The 22,369-nt window shown below is 43.2% G+C and overlaps 1 protein-coding gene across 3 annotated transcripts in view; it reads left to right on the top strand.

The window, feature by feature from the left end:
• The first annotated feature begins 1,233 nt into the window (after positions 1-1,233).
• Positions 1,234-22,369, top strand: part of FKBP9 (FKBP prolyl isomerase 9) — a 42,711-nt gene continuing 21,575 nt past the window's right edge. The window contains exons 1-6 of one of the 3 annotated variants that reach the window (XM_081533604.1): positions 1,234-1,616; positions 15,642-15,787; positions 16,314-16,351; positions 16,504-16,507; positions 16,837-16,914; positions 21,435-21,624. In XM_081533604.1, coding sequence (XP_081389730.1) covers positions 1,384-1,616; positions 15,642-15,787; positions 16,314-16,351; positions 16,504-16,507; positions 16,837-16,914; positions 21,435-21,624 — 689 coding nt within the window. In that variant the 5' untranslated portion in view covers positions 1,234-1,383. Of the gene's footprint in view, positions 1,617-15,641; positions 15,788-16,313; positions 16,508-16,768; positions 16,915-21,434; positions 21,625-22,369 lie in introns of all 3 variants that reach the window. The other 2 variants (XM_081533603.1, XM_081533605.1) reach the window with 2 other exon arrangements.

The raw sequence follows: 22,369 nt of genomic DNA, 5'->3' as shown, positions 1-22,369 counted from the left end.
GAAAAAACCGAGGCCCAGCTAGGTAGCATGTGTTGCCCACAGTCACAGCGAGGGAGTGCAAGATTCCTGACTGGAACCAGGCTGACTTTCTTGTTTGTTCCTGTGTAAAACCTGGCAGTTATTAAAAACCATAAAGAACTACTGAAAAATACATAGAAGGAAGCAAATCATCACCCCAAATTCCACTTACAGCTGGTTGAATAGTATTAGTAGGTTTTCTATTTCAATAAAATAAGCTCTATTAGGAATAATGGACATTTCTTTAGTGCTTCTCATTAGATTCGGGATCTAATAAAATCTATAATACTCTAATAATTATATATATTTTAAAAATTACCACATTTTATCTTCATCTTACAGAGGACACATTTAATTTGCAGGTCACCTAGATAGTCCACATAATTTTTTTTTCCTTTATAAGTTGGATTCAATTTACTCACCATTTGTTAGCATTTTTGCATTTCTAGTTAGAGATTAGGTTAGTACTCAGCTTCTCTCTCCCTTGCTATCTTTGCCAGGTTTTGGTATTGGAATTGTTTGCTTCCAAAACAAGTTGACAAACCTTTGGTGATTTGCTTAAATTAGTCCAAGTTTCAATAAATAAGAACAAACAATTCTAAATTAAGAATGCATTTAACTACTTTAGTAAATTTCCCCGCAGAATCTGGGTCTGTAATATGGAGTCTTTACTAGCTTAGTCACGGGGGTGGGACCATGTGGGATGTTTGCTATTAAGTATCACAGCATTTTAAAACTTTCGTCCGGGCAACTGTCACGGAGTCCCCTTTCTCTAAGTATAAAAGAAAATCCTGGGGAAAGAAATCTCGAAGATGGCTTTAGTCTGTTTCAACGTAGAATCCAGCCTTGAAACTAAGTTTCTTTAAATAGAAGTTTTCCTCCCTTCCCAAATCAGCAAAGGGTAACTGGATCCGCGGCCACGTAGGAGCCTCTAGGGGCCCTAAATCCGGAGTCTCTAGGGGTAGGCAGAGATCCGCGGGTTTGCTGGGCCAGAAAAGTCTCTTCTAACTGTGAATCGCAGCCCAATCCCAAAGAGTTCTTGATTTCTCCCTCGGGGACTGGTCCCTTTGAACTTCCAGAAGGTCCGCCTCTTCCCCGGGCGGGCCAGCTCACGGGACCGGGCCGGCTCAGACGGCGCAGGGCGCAGCCGGGCTGTCCTAGCGCGCGGCCGCGGCTCCTCCCCTCCCTCGGATGTGGCCGGGGGGCGGGGGGCGGGAGAGAGGGGGTGGCCGCTGCCGCCCGAGGAGGGCCGGGAGTCTTTTCCACGTTTGCAAAGGCCGCCGCACATCCAGGCCCGACCCGCGCCGCCCGAGCTCCGCGCGCCCTCGCGGCTCCCCACCGCGCCCCCTCCTCTTCTCGCCCCCGATGGCGATCAGGGCCCGGAGTTGGCGGCCCCCGCCGCCGCCGCTGCTCCTGCTGCTTCTCTGGGTGACCGGGCAGGCGGCCCCGGTGGCAGGCCTGGGAGTGGGTTCGGACTCGGAGCTGCAGATCGAGCGGCGCTTCGTGCCCGATGAGTGTCCGCGTGCCGTGCGCAGCGGCGACTTCGTGCGCTACCACTACGTGGGGACGTTCCCCGACGGCCAGAAGTTCGACTCCAGGTACCGCGCCCCGCGCGCCAGCCGGACCTCCGAGGCTGCAGCGCCGGTTTTCCCGCTTCCCGGTCTCCGGACAGGCCTTACCCTCCCGACGGACCTCCCCCAGCTCCGCCCCTCGAACCCGCTCCTCCCTCTCCCTCTTCTCACCCCAAAGCTTCCCCGACTCTTAATCCCTTCATCCTGGGGGCTGTGGGGGCCGTCGAGCCTGCCGGCCCTTTTACTCGTCTGGTGGGCTGGAATCTTCCGGGGACCTTGCGCAGCGGGGTTGGCGCAGATCACCCACTCCTTCTCCGCCCTGCGCAGTAACGCGCGCGAAATCTTCGTAAAGAGCTAGCCCCCCAGCAGACCCCCAAGAGTATATGTTAAGTGTCTTCCTGTCTGTCTCCCTTGACTGTTCCTTCCGCCAAGGCCCTTAAGTGTCAAGTCATTCATGCCTCTCGATGATGATGATGATGATGGAGGTGGCAATAGCAGCTGCTAACATTTATGGAGTTGTTACAGTTGTTACAGGGTAGTTCTCGGTGCTTTCCATATAACGAACTTATTTAATTCTTAACTACATTTTTCTGTGTAGGTATTATCATTACCCTTATTTTGCCAGTGAGATAACTTGAGCCCATGGAGGCTGAGAAACTTGTTTAAGCGAGATCATTTTGAAACCCGAACAATCCAAGTCCAGGATTTGTGCCCATTAACTACCGCCCTCCCCTTATGGCCTTACAAAAAACTCCCTGGGCAGGAGGTAGTCCAGAGCAAATCACTCAGCTTTGCCCCATGCATGGTGTCCACAGTTTCTGCCCTTGAATCTGCAGCGAGATCACAGCACCTCTCCCAGCTTCCCCAGTTTAGCATTAGGATTAACAGGCCCCTTCTCCAGCTCCAAGCTGCTCTCCTTCCCCAGACATTGTTACAGTCCTAGGTCTGTGTTCACACTTGAATCACCAGGCTAAGTAAAGAAAACTACTTGTTAGCATCTGTTTTGTGCTTGAGGCGGGGCTAAGCTCATTCCTGAGGTTATCTTTTAAAAGGTACTCTTAGTCTTTCTTGCCTTTTAAGAAATTCCAGACAGTGAGCGTATATACAAAAGCTGGTTAGTATTTGATGTGGCACATTCTCATATTGTTTCAGTTGCTGCTTCTTTTTAAATAGGTTTATTGAGATATAATTTACATTCCATACAATTCACCCATTTAAAGTGTATGATTCAAATTTTTTTTTTTTTTTTTTAGTATATTCACAGAGTTGTGAAATCATCACAGCTCTCTAATTCTAGAATATTTTCCACACTCCAAAAAAAGAAACCCATCAGCAATCACTCCCTTCCCCTCCAGGTCTAGGTAACCACTAATCTACTTTCTGTCTCTTTATGGAATCTTGCCATTTGCAGCCTTTGGGTTTGGTTTCTTTCACATAACATTGGTTCAGTTATGCTGTAGCGTGTATCAGCTCTTTATTCCTATTTATGGCTGTATAATATTCCATATCATATTTTATCTATTAGCTGATGGGCTTTTGAGTTATTTACACTTTTTGGTTATTATGAATAATGATGTTATGAACATTCACATACAAGGTTTTGTGTGGATGTATGTTTTCATCTCTTATGGATATATGCCTAGGAGTGGAACTGCTGGATCTTATGGTGACTATATTTAACTTTTTTAGAACTGCTAAACTTGTTTTCCAACGTGGCTGCACCATTTTACAATCCCACAGCAGTATATGAGAATTCCTGGTTCGCCTTGTTCTCACCAACACCTGTAATTGTATGCCTTTTTGATTATAGCCATCCTAGTAGATATGAAATAGTAGGTCATTATGGTTTTGATTCATGAATCTCTAATGGTGAATGATGCTGCACATCTTTTCATGAGTTTACTGGTCATTTGATATCTTCTTTTGCTTTACTAGTTAGAAAATAGTTAAGACTATCCTGCTGATGCTGATGTTAATTAATAATTCCCACTGGAACAAATCATCTAATGCTTTCTACCCTCTAGAATGGCAGCCTCTGTGAGGCAGTGTAAAAGTGAAAAGAGAAAGTGTTAGTTGCTCAGTACTGTCTGACTCTTCGCAACCCATGGATTGTAGCCTGCCAAACTCCACTGTCCATGGAGTTCCCCAGGCAAGAATGCTAGAATGGGTTGCCATTCCATTCTCCAGGGGATCTTCCTGACCCAAGGACAGTGGAAATTCAGATGAGCGGTCATCCATTCTGCAAATGTGTATGCAGTGTCTGCCCCTGAAGACGGTGTTCCCTCCCTGCACTCTGGCTATTGTCCAGACAATTATACACTGCATTGAGTACAGAAAGAATAATGGCACATACTTCTGTCTCTCACATAGAGTTCACAGATAGTTCTTACCTTGTGCCTTTACATATATGAACTACACTGAATTCTTTTAACCTCACAATACAATACCATCTCATTACAAATGAGAAAATTGGGGCTCAGAAAGTTCAAGTAATTTACCCAAGATGATAACTACTAAGTGGTGGAGTGGGGCTTTGCATCTCGGCAGTTTAGTGCCAGAGTCTCAAGTTTATAGTCTGTAGTCCACTCGTGTATGATGGAAGAATGGCAAGGAGCTTTGGAACCACCCAGAAAGTTTAACTGTATGTTGTGTGTATTGGTGTGTTTGTGCCTGGTTGTGGAACTGGTCAAGATGGAGTTCTAGGATGTGTGTTAAGTCACTTCAGTTGTGTCCGACTCTTTGTGACCCCATGGATCATAGCCCACCAGGCTCCTCTGTCTTTGGGATTTCCCAGGAAAGAATATTGGAGTGGGATACCATTCCCTTCTCCGGGCGATCTTTCAGAGCCAGGGATCGACCTTTGTCTCCTGCATCTCCTGAATTAGCAGGTGGGTTCCTTACTACTAGTGCCACCTGAGAAGTTTGTGTGTGTGTCTACATGTGTGCCTGGTTGGGGGCTGGTCAAGATGGAATTCTGGAGCAGCAGGAGTAAAATCTGAGGAGGGTTAAAATTTACCAGGAGGAACTGAGGGATGAGGGCTGGGGGTAGGGTGGGGAAGAAAAGGCGTGGCTGGTGGAGGGAAGAGCATATGCAGAGGCCTGGAGGAGGGGGCATGTGAAAGCTGCTTAGTGTGGCTTGAGCGTGGAGTGAGAGTAGAGGAGCGATAGAGAGGGGAAAAGAGGAGGTGAAAGGAAGTCAGAGAGACAGGGTCAACTTTTGAGAGCTCTCCCCTGCCAGGCTGTGGAGTTTGGTCTTTGTCTAGGGACAATGGGAAGGCATTGAAGAGTTAATCACAGGCTGAGACCAGAACTGCATTTTATTGTACAAAAGTGCCTGTGGTTGCAGTGCAGACAATGGAAGGGTGGGGGCAGGGTACACAGTAGGTGATTGATTAATGTGTTTCCTTCTAGGGCCTCCATTCTTTTGGGAATTTATGAAGTATATTAGAGCATTCCTTTGCTATTCCTTCACAAAGAGCTTCAGTTCAGTTCAGTTGCTCAGTTGTATCTGACTCTTTGCGACCCCAGGGACTGCAGCACGCCAGGCTTCCCTGTCTGTCACCAAGGGAAGATGCGGTACCTTCCCTGTCCATCACCAAGGAAGATGGACAGGCTTCCCTGTCCATCACAAAGAGCTTAGGGAAGGAGAAATCTAGGTGCTTTGGGCTTTGGCTGTTAATTTGGAGGTTTGGCCCAGAAGAAAATGATGGCTGTCACTCTGACCAGAGTCATAAAACACAAAGGGCCTTTCTTTCCACAGAGCATTCTTCCTTCATCTGTGCCTGGCACTTGGGGGCAGTTGGTGTCTTTTCAGCTTATGGGTATTTGCAGTTGCCAGGAGCCCCAGCCCTTTAGTCCTTGGTCACTGGCTTGGGCATGGTTTCATTTTATTTTGGAGCCTCCTCAGGCTTGTTAGCTTGCTCTGCGGCTACAGCTCTAGATTGAAGGAGAAGAAGGCAGCTTCCCGCCAGCAGGTTTCTGGGGTGGGGCTCCTGCTCTTACCCTTCAGTCCTTGGGAGCTCCTTGTCTACCACTCTTGAGTCAGCTTTTGAAGAGTTCCATAGTATTCCAAGTAGTAAGGGACTGAAGTTTAACATGTTCCTGTTATCTTTAGCAAGCAAAACCAGCATCCTGGTCACAGCCTTCGGGCCTGTCTGCAGGCCCCTAAACTCTATACATTCAATAAATATTACTGTAAGAACTTCCCTGGTGGTCCAGTGGTCAAGACTCCATGCTCCCAATGCAGGGGGCCTAGGTTCAATTCCTGTGCAGGGAACTAGATCCCACAGTCTGCAACTAAGAGTTCACATGCCACAACTAAAGATTCTGCATGCTGCAATGAAGATTCAAGATCCTGAGTGCTGCAGCTAAGACCTGGTGCAGCCAAATAAATAATAGTTTTTAAAAGTAATAATACATATTACTGTGTGCCCACTACATGTCCTGTTGGGTATTATAGAGTTGTAGATGCTTGGACCTAGTGGTGTTTAAACTGTACATGCATCAGAATCACCTGGAGAGCTTATTATACACAGTTTCTGATTAGGTAGGTCTGGGATGGGGCCTGAGGATGCGTATATCTAACAAGTCCCTAGGTGATGCTGATGCTGTGGTCTAGGACCACATTTTGAGAACCATTGCTCTAAAAGAATCATAAACTCATAATGGAGGTCAGCTTCATTTTATATATTCATTATTCAACAAATATTTATTGAATATCTACTATTCTAGTTGCTGAGATGTAGGAGAGATAAAACAGACAAAAGTCCCTGCTTCTGATGGTGGATACATATTATTTTACATTTGTCCAAACCCATAGAATATATATCACCAAGAGTGAACCCTGATGTAAAAACTATGGACTTTCAGTGATAATGACATGTCAGTGTAGGTCATTTAGTATAACAAATGTACCACTCTAGAGATACACTCTGCCAATAACAGAAGAGGCTATGTATGTGCATTGGGTGCAGGCAGGGGGTATATGGGAAATCTCTGTATCTTCTGCTCAATTTTTCTGTGAACTCACAACTGCTCTAAAGCAAAACAAAAACGAAAAACTGCCCTAAAAGAACAAAATCTATTAAAAATCCCTACCCTCAAGTCAGGGAGTGGGGAGGGCCCAGAAACCCATTCCAGCTAGCATAAGGAAAAAAGGAGGGAATTTACTGGAAGGATCTTCCATTCCTCCTGAGGATCCAGAATCGTGAGCAAAGGTGACTTTCTGCATCTCTTGAGGGACTGCAGAGGGGCTGATTCCCCACCCTCCTCCCCAAAAGAGCTCCAGCAGGCTTTCTGTGCCACATACATGACCTCTTGGGTCCAGTAATGCTGACTAACTGGAATCTGTCTCAATTCCACATTCCCAGGATCTCTCCCATTTGATTGGTCCCATTGGGAATCTGTTCTCACCCTCAACCCCCTCACCCTGGCTGTGGGTATGAAGTCACGTGTTAAGTGAAAGAGTGTTATCTCATCCTTTTGGCAGGATTGGATTGCAGAGAGGAGCCAGAGGGCTGGGCAATACCTTAGATGATGTCAGGGTGGAACCAAGGGGCTAAGTGGTGGCAGGGAGACTGGTCAGGTCAGGGTACCCTCTCTTAGGGGGGAAGCATTTAAAGTGTGGATCTGGGGCTTCCCTGGTTGACCCAGTGGTAAAGAATCTGCCTGCCAATGCAGGAGACATGTGTTTGATCCTGGATCTGGGAAGATCTCACATGCCTCCGAACAACTAAGCCTGAGCACCACAACTACTGAGTTTGTGTTCTAGAGCCTGGGAGCCACAACTACTGAGCCCATGTACCGCAGTTCCTGAAACCCGCACCCTGTAGAGCCCATGCTCTGGAGCAAGAGAAACCACTGCAACGAGAAGCCCTCGAACTGAATGAAGGGTAGCCCCCGCTCTCTGCGACTAGAGAAAAACCCATGCAGCAATGAGGACTCAGCATGGTCAAAAATAAATAAATAAAATTATTTTTTTTAAAAAGTGTGGATCTACATAGGAAAGCTTCCTATGGAAAAGCCACATAAAGAAAGAGAAGCTGCTCAGTGCAGTTTTAATAACTTTAGGTAAAGTTCTTCTTTTTCATTCTTCTTACTAGAGTCTTATGCAGTCATTTGTAGGCTGACTTAATGCCCTCTTTGAAAATTTAGTGGCATTAGGACTTCCTTGGTAGTCCAGTGGCTAAGACTGCTCAATCTGGGTTTGATCCCTGGTCAGAGAACTAGATCCCACATGCTGCAACTAAATATTCTGTGTGCCACAACTAAGATCGAAGATGCCAGGTGCCACCTGGTGCAGCCAGATAAATAAATAAATGTTTTTTTTTTTTTAAAGATTTAATGGCATTGCTTTTAACTTCATTTGTGCATCATTGCAAGCAGTGACACATTATATTGATTACTTAAGTTGGCTATATTTTACTGAAGGGCTTCCCAGGTGGCTCAATGGTAAAGAATCTGCCTGCCAATGCAAGAGACATGGGTTCCATCGCTGGGCTGGGAAGATCCCCTGGAGAAGGAAAGGGCAACCCGCTCCAGTATTCTTGCCGGAGAAATCCTGTGGACTGGACAGAGGAGCCTGGCGGGCCCCAGTCCATGGGGTCATAAGAGTTGGACATGACTTAGTGACTAAACCACCATCTACTATCACATTTTACTGGGCTGAGAACTTGTGTGAAATAAGAATTATTTCTAGAGATCTGACATTTAACTTGTGCAGTTGCTTAAAAACAAAAATCTACAATAGCAGTGTAATGATTTTACTTTCCTTTGCAAAGTTTTTCTTTTAATGATATTTTAATGCACCAAAGACTGTCGAAGCCAACCGCTCACAGGTCAAGGTCTGACTCTTCATGGAGGTGTGAATAGGTGCACTCTTTCTGTTCCTACTCGCTCCTCTTTTCTCTCTCACCTTCTCTCTCTTCCTCTCATTTTTTCGTCTGGGTAGATCATTAATAGCTTGCCTTTCTCCTCTACCAGGGCTCCTTAGCTGCTGGTAGAGGTGGTTGTTTGAGGGAGATACTCTTGCTGGAGCGTCTAGGAAGCCCAGAGTCACCGTTGGGAATAAGAAGTGTGTGGAGCAGGGGTGGGAGGCAGAAACATCAGATTTGGCCTCCTCACTTCTGAGTTGGGCCCAAGCTCAGAGGTGGAATTCAGCCTGGGAGGGTGTTGAATCTCACCTGTGTCATCCCAGGGTTAGGCATCCAGCTGGGAGATGAGTTTCTGCTTTTGAGCATTTCATGAGGCTTATTCACCAAGGGCTTGGGCAAGGACCACAGTCTTTGTATCCCAGGTGACCGGCCATCTGATGGATTCTGAAACACTAGCAGGTGGTTCCTGTGCCCAGTGGACTGGCTCTTTATTAACTTGTTTCCCTCCTGTTATGAATTCTCAAAATATGGCAGTCTCTTTAATGTTCAAGACAAATTTATTCAGTCTAATGTGAAGCAATGTGAATATAGTTAGTAACACTGTATTGTGTACTTGACATAAGTATACCTTTTACTAAAAAGGTAAAACTAAATGTCCTTACCACAAAAACAAAAAGAAGGGACTTCCCTGGTGGTCCAGTGGATAAGACTTTGAATTCCTGATGCAGGGGGCCTGTGTTCAATCCCTGGTTGGGGAACTAGATCCTGCATGCCAAAACTAAGACCTGGCACAGTCAAATAAATAAGTAAAATTTTAAAAAAGAAAATGGTAACTATGTGAGGTGATGGATATGTTAATTAGTTTAATTGTGGCAATGATTTCAGTGTACACACCTTAAATATGTACACTTTTTGTCAATTATACCTCAGTAAAGATGTGGCAGGAGTAATGTATCCAGTTGTCTCATTTGTCTAAACTAAATTTAAAATTGGCATTTAGAGCAAGCTATCTTTTCCTTTTATCATTGATCAGGGCTTCAGCTCTGCTAACTGTAGGGCCATATTCTCTTCCCTTTTGTAATGGCCATTTTAACTTTGCTTCTGAATCTGAGATCAGAATAATCTCAACCACAGGTAGTATACAGGTATGTCAATTTTTGGCAAAATGTTTTAAAATTAATTTAATTTTAAAATCAATGCACATACGCTGAGTTTTAAAAGCAGTTGAATAATTTCCGTAAAGCTTAAAATTATGGTTGCTAAGCTACGGGAGTTGGGAAGGGGCTCGCAGTGAGGTGTAGCTGTTCTGAATTCTGACTTTCAAACTCCGAGTTTCCTTCTGCCCTCTTGCTCTCGCTCTGCAGCCTCTGGGCAGCACATGGCGTCTACCTTTGGCCAGATCCCCTTTTGTATACATCTAGATTCTGTTTCTTCCCTTCTACGTCAGTTTCTGCTCTTTCGTTCCCTTTCCATATTCCAAAAGGTTGCCATCTTTTGACAGCAAGGGTCCCTGCACTGGTTTTCTAAGTTCTTTTTGAAAAAGAGAAGCTGCGGAGCTTGAGGAAGGAATGGGCTGTAGGGGCTCTTGAGAAAGGAGGGTGTTCAGTTTGCCATGTGTTCTTTTTTAAAGTTCATCCTCACTACAGATTGAAACCTACATTCAGAAATAGAGCTCCAGTGTGGGAGCTTTAAGAACGCAGCCATAGGGGTAGTTAGTTACCTGTCCTGAGGAATAAGCACAGGACGATATGTGCTTGTGTGCAGTAGCTGAGTGAGTTGAAGATGATGGGTGTTAGGTGATGGCTTCTGTCTTAGTGGTTCCTTGGGCTAATTATCTTGAAGAGCATCACTGGAGGGTGGTGCAGCCACCCCAATCCCCACTGGGGCAGAGGAAGGTAGAAATGTCAGTAATCAAAGGGTCTGCAGGAGTGAATGATCAGGAGAAAAAAAAATAAGCTGGTGGAGAGGAAAGGGAGTGTTGGATGTGCTGGATAATTTCCATTTTAAAAAAACTTTTTTTTTTTTTATTTGGCCACATCCTGTAGCATGTGGGGTCTTAGCTCACCTATCAGGGATCGAGTCCATGTCACCTTCATTGGAAGGTGGAGTCTTCAGGGAAGACTCCCATCAGGGAAGTCCCATTCTGGATAATTTCCATTTGCCTTTCCAAGTCCCCTTTCCCCCTGTTCCACTTCTTTTTGCTCTGGGAGGTTGACCTGTATGGACCATGCGTGCATAATATGGGTTATATCAGTGACCCCGTTATAGTCTGGCTTGTAGTTGGGTTCAGCCAATGGGACATCAGCAGGAGATCAGAGGGAGTAGGGAGGGTGAGGTGGAGATATTTATTCCTCTGACTTACTGCCTGTACAGTCATCACCTGGGCTGTGTTCCTAAACCAAAGGTCCTAGCTTAGCTTCTGTGGGGTGCTCTGAGCGCCCTGTCTGTCCCTGGATCCTTCAGGCTTGGGTATAACAACAGCACTCCCTACTTGTCCCCAGAGCTACTGCACGGTCCCTTAATGTTTCTCTGCATCCTACACACAGAGCCCTGGAGCTGCCTAGTTTAGGCATATCATCTGTTTCCTGCAGGACCTTGACTGGGACATCTGCAAAACAGCCAGATACTGGGACAACCTGAATAAGTGCTAATTCCAGCAGTCGCAGAAATAATTTTCATGACCAACTCCTGGCAGGACCCTGCACATCAATTTGTGCTAGTCGGAGTGATCAGCACAGACTTGCTCAGAATGATTTATTTTTCCAGATGGTCAGAGTTTTCAGCAGTAGACAAAACTGGACTTGCATTGTTTGTTAGTTTCTCATGTATGTAAATTATATATTTTCTTTTGGAAAGGTGTTTTTTGTTTTGGGCACGTTGCTTAGGCTGTTGTTGTTTAGTTACTAAGTTGTGTCTGACTCTTTTGGACCCCATGGACTGTAGCCTGCCAGGCTCCTCTCTCCATGGGATTCTCCAAGCAAGAATACTGGAGTGGGTTGCCATTTCCTTCTCCAGGGATCTTCTTGATTGTTATCAAATGAATAAATTAATGCAGTAAGGCCATACTAGTTTTTATACATGATCTAGGGAGGCTCTGTACCTGGAGAGTTAAACTTGGACAGTCCTGGGTTCTAACTTTTTTTCTCATTTGGCTGATTTTGTGAGCTTGAGAAATTTTTTCAACTTCAAGGGACCTGAGTATCAGTACCTCAGTTCAGTTCAGTTCAGTCGCTCAGTCGTGTCCGACTCTTTGCAATCCCACGAATTGCAGCATGCCAGGCCTCCCTGTCCATCACCAACTCCCGGAGTCCACCCAAACCCACATCCATCGAGTTGGTGATGCCATCTAAACATCTCATCCTCTGTTGTCCCCTTCTCCACCTGCCCTCAATCTTTCCCAGCATCAGGGTCTTTTCAAATGAGTCAGCTCTTCGCATCAGGTGGCCACAGTATTGGAGTTTCAGCTTCAACATCAGTCCTTTCAATGAACACCCAGGACTGATCTCCTTTAGGATGGACTGGTTGGATCTCGTTGCAGTCCAAGGGACTCTCAAGAGTCTTCTCCAACACCGCAGTTCAAAAGCATCAATTCTTTGGTGCTCAGCTTTCTTTATAGTCCAGCTCTCACATCCATACATGACCAGTGGAAAAACCATAGCCTTGACTAGACGGACCTTTGTTGGCAAAGTAATGTCTCTGCTTTTTAATATGCTGTCTAGGTTGGTCATAACTTTCCTTCCAAGGAGTAAGCATCTTTTAATTTCATTGCTGCAATCACCATCTGCAGTGATTTTGGAGCCCAGAAGAATAAAGTCAGCCACTGTTTCCACTGTTTCCCCATCTATTTGCCATGAAGTGATGGGACCAGATGCCATGATCTTAGTTTCCTGAATGTTGAGCTTTAAGCCAGCTTTTTCACTCTCTTCTTTCACTTTCATCAAGAGGCTTTTTATTTTCTGCTATTCACTTTCTGAAGTTCCTCTTCACTTCACTACTACTATTTAACTCTAAATAGTAGTTATTATTAACAACTCTCATTAATTTTGGGTTCTGTGAATGAGAAATATAAAGTTTCCAGCCTGTGCATTGTTGCTGTTTGCACATGTTCTGTGCCTGGGAAGCTTTTGAAGCCTAAATTCTGGTCCATTGTTAACCTAAACCCTCCAGTTTGATGACGGTTCAGGGTGTGGCAAGATCCCAGCCAAGTGAAATTGGAGAGCTGGCATTCCGAAGGTGGTTGTTTGTTCCCCCTGGAGATAGAGGGTGGAGATGTAGAGCCACTTGGGCACAAAGCTGATCATGCGCTTTTGTCCTCTGGCTTGTTAGCCAGAACTTGGACATGTGCTTTCTGTTCACTGGCCTTGGAGAAAAGAAGGCAGTAAAATGGACTGTAAAGCTAGGAGGAGAAAGGGAAGGAGGGGACAGATCTGACAAAGCTGCCCTGATGGGTGGTGAGGTGGACCATGCTGCTCTCCCAAGCTGATCATTGGGGAAAATGAGAAAAAGGTAGAAGTAATTTACCAAAGAAGGGCAGCACGTCCTAATGAGGTGAATTCCAACAGCTCTTAAGATTTATTACACAAGCACAGTTGTCCCTCGGTATCCGCGGGGGTCTGGTTCCAGGACCCTTTTGGATACCAAAAGCCTCAGATGCTCAAGTCTCTTATATAAAATGGTGTAGTATTTGCATATAACCAAGGCACGTCCTCCTGTATACTTTAAATCATCTCTAGATTACTTCTAATACCTAATACAGTGTAAATGCTATGTAAATGGTTGCCAGTGTTCAACAAGTTCAAGTCTTTGCTTTTTGGAACTTTCAGAAATGAAAAAAAAATATTTTCAATTTCCAGTTGGTTGAATCCATGAAGTGAAAATTGAGGATACAGAAGGCTGACTGTATTCCATGATCATTTTGAAATTGAGAGAATTAAAGAGAAGATACATTAAGCCACTTGAAATCTCGTACTCATAGATTACTATAGATAATATTTTCATGTTTCACCTTGAGGATTTTTCATATGCATCTATATATGTAAATTCAAAATGGGATTATTTTATATGTAGCTCTGTAACCTGCTCTTTTCTCTTCATGCATATGTCCTTCTGTGCCAATGAATAAAATCTTAAAAAATTTTTCATTGATGTATAATTAACATGTAGCATTATATTAGCTTTAGGTAAACAACATAATGATTTTATATTCGTATATATTGCAAAATGATCACCACACTAAGTGTAGTTAACATCCATCACCATGCATAGTTATAAAATTTTTTTTCTTATGATAACTTTTAGGATTTTACTTTCTTAGCAACTTTGTAATGCAATACAGTATTATTAGCTATAGTCACCATTAACTATGTTCACTATACAGTATTTTATTAACTGTAGTTATGTATTGTAATGCTGTACATTACATAATTATAGCAGAAACTTTTATTTGTAAATGACCATAGAGAATTTATTATATGTCTTTGTCTTATATACAACCAGTGCCATACTCTTGGACTTCTAAGTTATTTCCAGCATTTCGTTATTATAAACCAAGCTCTGTAGTTATTTTCTTAAACACAGTGTCTAAAACCCTGTGGGTGTCTCTGCCAGTTTATAAGGTACTTGTAGGCAAAGTCCATGCCTTGGAATTTTTTATATTCCCCAAAGCCCCTAGTAAAGTCTCCTAATTGGCACCCCCTTGTTGCTGCTAAGTTTGGCATTGAAGAGGATGAGAACTTGGATTGTAACCATGATTCCATTATTTATTTTCCTGCTTCAGGCCATCACCAGTCAGCCTTTAAAACACATTTATTAGTGATTTAAAGATTACTTCAGACTTTCAGTCACCTGCCATAATTATGTATAGTAATACTGGCATAATCCTGAGGTTTTCAGAGCCCTTTTCACATTCTTATATTATACGGATCTTGTGATGGCTATTATTGTCACTCACATTTTGCAGTGGGAGAAACTGAGATTAAGAGAGTTCAAATGCCCTTCATGCTACACCACACTGCATCTTTGTTTAATTTAGTGACTTAAAAGAAAAGAAAGGCAAATTAGTAACAGAAACAAAATCAGGGACCTAGAAAATAGACTGGTGGTTGCCAAGGGGAAAGGGGTAGGACAGGGTAGGAGTGGGAGTTTGGAATTAGCAGATGTAAACTGGTGTACATATAGGATGGATAAACAACAAGGTCCTACTGTATAGTACAGGGAACTAGATTCAGTATCCTGTGATAAACCATAATGGAAAAGAAATATGAAAAATAATGTATATCCACATACATATATACATATATATGGGCTTCCCAGGTAGCTCAGTGTAAAGAATCTGCCTGCCAATGCAGCAGACACAGAAGACGCGGATTCGATCCCTCAGTCGGGAAGATCCTCTGGAATAGGAAATGGCAACCTGCTCCAGTATTCTTGCCCGGAAAATTCCAGGAGCCTGACAGGGTGCAGTCCATGGGGTTGCGAAGAGTCGAACATGACTGAGCGACTGAGCATGCACACATGTATGTATAACTAAGTCACTTTGCTGTACAGAAGTAATTAACACAGCATTGTAATTCAACTCTGCTTCAATAAAAAATAAATTTGGAAAAGAAAGTTAGTATTAATTTGCACATTCGTATCTGTGATGTTGCTCTTAGGTACCAATCACATAGAAATGGAGTAAGCGATTCTTTTTTTAATGGAAGAATTGGTAAGCTATTTTGCAACAAACGTGACATATATATTATTTAAGCCATAATATTTTGAGAATGATCTTTATTTGCTTTACACAGCAGTAAAAATGATATATTATACATTGTGTGTGTGCAAGCTCAATCACTAAGTCATGTCCAACTCTTTTGTGATCCCCCTGGATTTTAGTTCATCATAATTTTTCAGGCAAGAATACTGGAGTGGGTTGCCATTTTCTACTCTCTATTTTTTTTCTAGAGAGTTAAGCTGATGCTTAACTGACTAGATTTGCTGGCAATATTCAAGGTAATTGAAAAATCCCAACCCTGAAAGTCCTGTCCAGTGAAGATGTTGCATGCATCAGTAATAGATCTGTGGGTTTGTTGCTTTGCAGGGACCTCACTGTGTCCATGGGTACTTTTTTACAGGTTGGTTTAACTAACGTTGGCTTATTTATACTTGTCTTCTCTTTCCTTCCCCTTTGGGTCTCCAGCTACGACAGAGACTCCACTTTCAATGTGTTCGTGGGGAAAGGACAGCTGATAGCAGGGATGGACCAAGCTCTGGTCGGGATGTGTGTAAATGAGAGGCGGTTTGTGAAGATCCCTCCAAAGCTGGCCTATGGAAGTGATGGCGTTTGTAAGTGTTTGTTTTGCACTTGTGAAAACATTTGCCGAAACAGCCAGAACATTTGCTGGCTCTTCAGTCAGGCAGAATAGAGAGTCTTTGGAAGCTTCAGGTAGCAGAAAATGAGAAGCAGTAAACACTCACACACGGCTGAAATTTCATCTGAAGTTTATTTATTCTAGATATGAAAGAAGTGTTATTAACACAGGTATACTGAATGTTATTCTTGTTGAGAGGAAATTTTTGTTTTTCCTCTTTTAAGTTTCACTGGGAGGGAGTTCTCTGCTGGCCTAGTGGCTAGAATAATGGACTTTCACTGCTGTGGTCCAGGTTTAATCCCTGGTTGGGGGACTGAGACCCTACAAGCTGAAGGGTGTGGACAAAAAGAATTTTTTTTTTTCATTTGGAGGGAACATCACTCATTTTGGAATTGTATGTGACCTCTTGAGCCCTTCTGGCTTCCATTCACCTTGGCAGCATCCATGATGTTTCTTTGAAAGGCAGCAGCTTCTCAACGTGAGCTCTCTTTATTTTCTAGCTGGTGTGATCCCCCCAGATTCAGTGCTTCATTTTGATGTACTTCTGATGGATATTTGGAATTCGGAAGATCAGGTTCAGATTCACACTTACTTCAAGCCTCCCAGTTGTCCTCGGACCATCCAGGTATCTGATTTTGTAAGATACCACTACAACGGAACATTCTTGGATGGGACACTGTTTGATTCGAGGTGAGTCCTGCTATCTGTACTAGTATCATTGAAATGCCCCTTAGTTCCTTCTGTCTCATCCACTTCTTATGGCCATGGAGCAACCAGAGAAGGGACTGTTCCCAGCTGCCCTGTGATTGGGAACAAAGGTGCATACCTGCCTTTTCTCCAGGGATGGGTATGAATCCATTGGTTAGCTAAGTTTGAGGTAACAAAAATCTTTTGAAGGATGAGTTAGAAGTGCCCTCATGGTATGGAACTTCTCCCTTTTCTCATTGGTTTTCAGTCACAATCGCATGAAAACGTATGATACCTATGTGGGAATTGGCTGGCTGATTCCTGGAATGGATAAAGGGCTGTTGGGGATGTGTGTGGGAGAAAAACGCATCATCACCATTCCTCCTTTTTTGGCCTATGGAGAAGATGGAAATGGTAAGTCCTTCCCATTCTTCAAGCTATACTCATCTGTGTTTATTTCTTTTGCAGTGGTTGGTTTAACTTACTGTGTGAAACCCACCAGAACTTTTGGTCTAGACTTTCAGTGTCCAATAGGGTACCCACCAGCTATATTTAGCTATTAACATTTAAATCAAGTTAAATAAAAATTTAAATTCTGTACCTTGGTCACACTGCCACAGTTCAGGTACTTAAAAGCCACTTGTTGCTGAGGGCTACTGTACTGGACAGGCAGATACAGAGCACTCCAATCACTGCAGGAAGTTCTGGTGGACAGTGCTAGTCTAGGTCATCTGCTGACTGATGGTTAAGATGCAGAAATCTCCATCTATTCATGGTCATTTTTGTTCTTAAGTAAGTTGCCTGTCATTGCCTCAGAAGCTGTAACCTTAGGCACCAACCTCTCCAACCTATGTTTTCCCTTCTTTGAAATGAGATTTGAACTAGGTAGTCTAACGGTTGTAGCCATCAAGGTAGAAATTCAGCATATGTTGCCAAAATTGTCATTTTTTTTCACTGATTTGTACCTCCTTAATGGGTTTTACCTGTGGCGTTAGCTCCATGTGAATAAATGCAAAGTACTGATATAATTTTAGAGGATACATTAATTTGAATTCGTGTCCAGTTTATAGTTTCACTGTGGAGGCAAATGGTAAACTATTTACTGGCTGATAGATAGAATTTCTTAGTTACTCATGTTTGGATTTCAGGCACTTTTAATCACACTGACAGGCTGACACAACAATGAGACCTTCAGCCATTTAAACAAGCTGATATATGTAGTTAACAGAAATGAGGGGTTCCCTGGAGGTCCAATGGTTAGGGCTTCAAGCCTCCACTGTACGAGGCATGGGTTCCATCCCTGATCAGGGAACTAAGATTCCACAAACCTCCGAGCAGTGTGGCCAGGAAAAAAAAAAGAAAGAAAGAAAGAAATGAAAACGTGATGCTCTTTAAGAAGTTTACTGATAGTGGTACCCAACTTCTAATAACCCCCTAATATAATGTTTTCCAAGCTATGTTTCCTGGCCCTAGGTCTACAGAGCAGGAGAGGGGAGCTTTCTCTCCTGTTGACTTCTACTTTTGGTACTTTGGATCTGTAGGCAGTTTCTTTAAAAACCTTCTAAAAGAAAAATAAAGCAGCTACCATAAATATATCTTAATTCTCCCCTCCTCAAAATACGTTATTATCTTATTGATACTCAAATTGTGTCATCCTTGGCTAGTAGAAGTTCATTCTCCTTGACTCTCAAATCCTTTTGTCCTCATCCACATGCATATGATGTACCAGATAAAACAAGATGCCTAGCCTGATGTGAGGAATGTTATTCATTTATTTTAAACAAATGATTAATAATTTAAATATTTAAAATAAATAATTTGAAACAGTTATTTTAAATGCTTTATACTTTGACATTCTGCTCAGCTATCCAGGCATAAATTTAAGTAGGTGAATTGTATGGGAATTAAATCTCAATAAAGTTGTAAAGGTTAGTTTTAATTCCAATCCCAAAGAAAGGCAATGCCAAAGAGTGCTCAAACTACCACACAATTGCACTCATCTCACACGCTAGCAAAGTAATGCTCAAAATTCTCCAAGGCAGGCTTCAACAGTGTGTGAACCATGAACTTCCAGATGTTCAAGCTGGATTTAGAAAAGGCAGAGGAACCAGAGATCAAATTGCCAACATCCACTGGATCATCGAAAAAGTGAGAGAGTTCGAGAAAAACATCTATTTCTGTTTTATTGACTATATCAAAGCCTTTGACTGTGTAGATCACAGCAAACTGTGGGAAATTCTTAAAGAGAGGGGAATACCAGAACACATGACCTGCCTCCTGAGAAATCTGTATGCAGGTCAACATGCAATAGTTAGAACTGGACATGGAACAACAGACTGTTTCCAAATTGATAAAGGAGTACATCAAGACTGTATATTGTCACCCTGCTTATTTAACTTTCATGCAGAGTACATCATGAGAAATGCTGGGCTAGATGAGACACAAGCTGGAATCAAGATTTCTGGGAGAAATATCAATAACCTCAGATTTGCAGATGACACCACCCTTATGGCAGAAAGTGAAGGAGAATTAAAGAGCTTCTTGATGAAAGTGAAAGAGGAGAGTCAAAAAGTTGGCTTAAAACTCAACATTCAGAAAACTAAGATCATGGCATCTGGTCTCATCACTTCATGGCAAATAGATGGGGAAGCAGTGGAAACAGTGAGAGACTTTATTTTGGGGGGCTCCAAAATCACTGCAGATGGTGACTGCAGCCATGAAATTAAAAGACACTCCTTGGAAGAAAAGTTATGACCAACCTAGACAGCATATTAAATAACAGAGACATTACTTTGCTAACAAAGGTCTGTCTAGTCAAAGCTATGGTTTTTCCACTGCTCATGTATGGATGTGAGAGTTGGACTATAAAGAAAGCTGAGCGCCAAAGAATTGATGCTTTTGAACTGTGGTGTTGGAGAAGACTCTTGAGAGTCTCTTGGACAGCAAGGAGATCCAACCAGTTCATCCTAAAGGAGATCAGTCCTCGGTGTTCATTGGAAGGACTGTTGCTGAAGCTGAAATTCCAGTACTGTGGCCACCTGATGCGAAGATCTGACTCATTGGAAAAGACCTTGATGCTGGGAAAGATTGAAGGTGGGAGGAGAAGGGGACGACAGAAGATGAGATGGTTGGATGGCATCACCAACTCAATGGACATGAGTTTGAGTAAACTCTGGGAGTTAGTGATGGACAGGGAGGCCTGGTGTGCTGCAGTCCATGGGGTTGCAAAGAGTCAGACACGACTGAGTGACTGAACTGAGCTGAAAGTTGTTATAAAAAAGCCAATATTCAAGTAGTACCTATAATAATGCTTGAAAAATTTGAATACTAGGGCTTCCCTGGTGGCTCAGACGGTAAAGAATCTGCCTGCAATGTGAGTTTGATCCCTGGGTAGGAAAATCCCCTGGAGAAGGAAATGGCAACCCGCTCCAGTATTCTTGCCTGGAAAATTCCATGGACAGGAGCCTGGTGGCTACAGTCCATGGGGTCACAAAGAGTCGAACACGACTGAGTGACGAACATTTTCACTTCACTTTCAGGATTACTTTAAGGGGTTCTGTTTTCTATTAAATTAAAAGATACAGAAAAGTACAAAAGATTAACATTCTACACACACCCTCCCATACCCACACCTATAATTGAGGGATTGATCACACCTGGCATTCCAGAGGCCAGCTTGGCAGCCCACTTTCAGCAGACTTCACCATTCCTCTGAAGGGAAGGAGATGGGGGGGAGGGGTGGTTCTGCCACAGAGCCAGCTGAAGGAGCACAGGCTTGGCATGCCCAGTGGTTCACTTGCCCAGGCCTTCTCCTTTTATGGCATCACAAATGGCAAGTAAGAGTGCTGACGGAGGTGGTTTATCAGGTAACTAACTTCCTTTTATCCCAGTGTCCTGGATTTAGAGTTACGTATTGGTGGATGTTGATCTCTACAAGAAGAGATAGTGCCCAATAATCTATTCGTGTAGGTTAACCCATTGCACATAGTCAATAAGTTCTCACTGTCAGGAGTATCCAAGAGAAGCAGTGCCACCCTGAAATGAGATAGATATGATTTGAGGACTATTTCTATTTTGGATTGTGGGTGGCATTTTTCTTTTCCCCTCTTAGCTAACTTTAGTTTTGTTTATATGTTGTTTTGGGTGCATTTAAAGGATTGAATTTTTGCCTCTTTAAAAAATTGGCTGTGAGTTCCCAGACATAGAACAGACTTGTGGTTGCCAAGGGGGAGGGTGGTGGAAAAGGAATGGATTGGGAGTTTGGAATTAGCAGATGAAAACTATTGTGTATGAAATGGAGGGACAATATGGTTCTACTGTATAGAACAGGGAACTGCAGCCAATGTCCTGTAGTAAACCATAATGGAAAAGAATATGAAAAAGAATATATATATGTATGATTGAATCACTTTGCTATACAGCAAAAATTAACACATTATAAAACAACTATACTTCAATAAAATAAATTTTTTGAAAATTGACTGTGAGTTCCGAAGAACAAGTGTATGTAGTGTTCTCCAGAACCATATCCAAGCTTTGGAATGTCTGTGATTTGCATCTGTACACAAACAGAAGACCACAGAGGTATGTATTTGGGTTTGCATGTGGGTGCATAACCACTCCCATGGAGCCTTGATTTGCAAGCACAAGCATAGAAAGTGTGGTTACAGTGGTCTCCATGTCATTAATATCGGTTTGCTCCTATTTCTGAGGAAGTCAGGCTTCAAATTATACCTGTCAGCCCACATGGTTGGACACCATAGTGAGATAGAATGTTCCATGGGGAACCACCCAAGACGTGAAAGAACATTTATTTCCTTGGCTTGAAAACTTCAAGGAATGTGTAACACCAATGTGGTGGGTGTTGAATTGTAGTTACAGTACTTCCTAAATCTTGTGTCCTGATTTCATCATCTTACTTCATTCCACTCTAGGGAAAGACATTCCTGGTCAGGCATCTCTGGTGTTTGATGTTGCGTTGTTGGACCTTCATAACCCTAAGGATGGCATTTCCATTGAGAATAAAGTAGTGCCTGAAAACTGTGAGCGGCGAAGTCAAAGCGGGGACTTTCTCAGGTATCATTACAATGGCACGCTCCTGGATGGCACATTCTTTGATTCCAGGTGAGCAAACAACAGGGTCTTCACTGACCAAAACATCTATTAACTATAGTTTACAGCTGGCGGGACCATGATCTGTATACATGTCAGTGCTGATCTGGAGTTAGTATTTTCATCTTCAATATGGATTTGTATTGTTTGATACTGAATACCTTCAGAGGCTGTGAGAACAGTCTCCCTGGGCTCTGTGGGAGATGGGTCTGCAGGAAAACAGGAGGGCTCATACTAAGACTCCCACCATCCTTGTAGACTGTGCTCAACTATCCAAGTACAAACCCAGCTCTGGAGTCTGAGACGGGAAGTGACTGGAAGGGAAGTCCAGGCCGTAGGATGGAAAGAGAACAGACCTAGTATCAGGAGACCTGGATTCCAGGTCCTGTGTGTGGCGCACTAAAGCATTTAACCTCTCTGAGCTTCAGTTTTTCCCCTGTTGTTAGCACCTTTCTCAAAGAGATGGTTAGATTAAAGAGAGAAGGTAGGTGGAAGTGCTTTGCAAACTTTGATGACTTATCTGCTGCAGGAACTGTTTGGCTGCATTATGCTCCCATCCTGATACTAATTAGGAGGCTAATTACTGAGCCTGTTGTTACTCAGTTTTGTATTGTTTATCAGGCTTAGCTTGCAGTCTTGATCAGGCAACAGGTATTTGGTTTGTGTTGTTTGGAAAACATTCCTTTAGCTTCCTATAGAGCAAACAAGTAGTGACAGCAGTCTTCCTGTCTCTCTGAGGTAAGAGACTTCCTGTTTA

Source organism: Giraffa tippelskirchi, chromosome 10, assembly GCF_054371585.1.
Source record: "Giraffa tippelskirchi isolate mGirTip1 chromosome 10, T2T-mGirTip1v1.2.pri, whole genome shotgun sequence".
Taxonomy (NCBI): Eukaryota; Metazoa; Chordata; class Mammalia; order Artiodactyla; family Giraffidae; genus Giraffa; species Giraffa tippelskirchi.
Note: the sequence above shows the minus strand (reverse complement) of the source record. Positions and strands in the feature narration are given on the sequence as shown.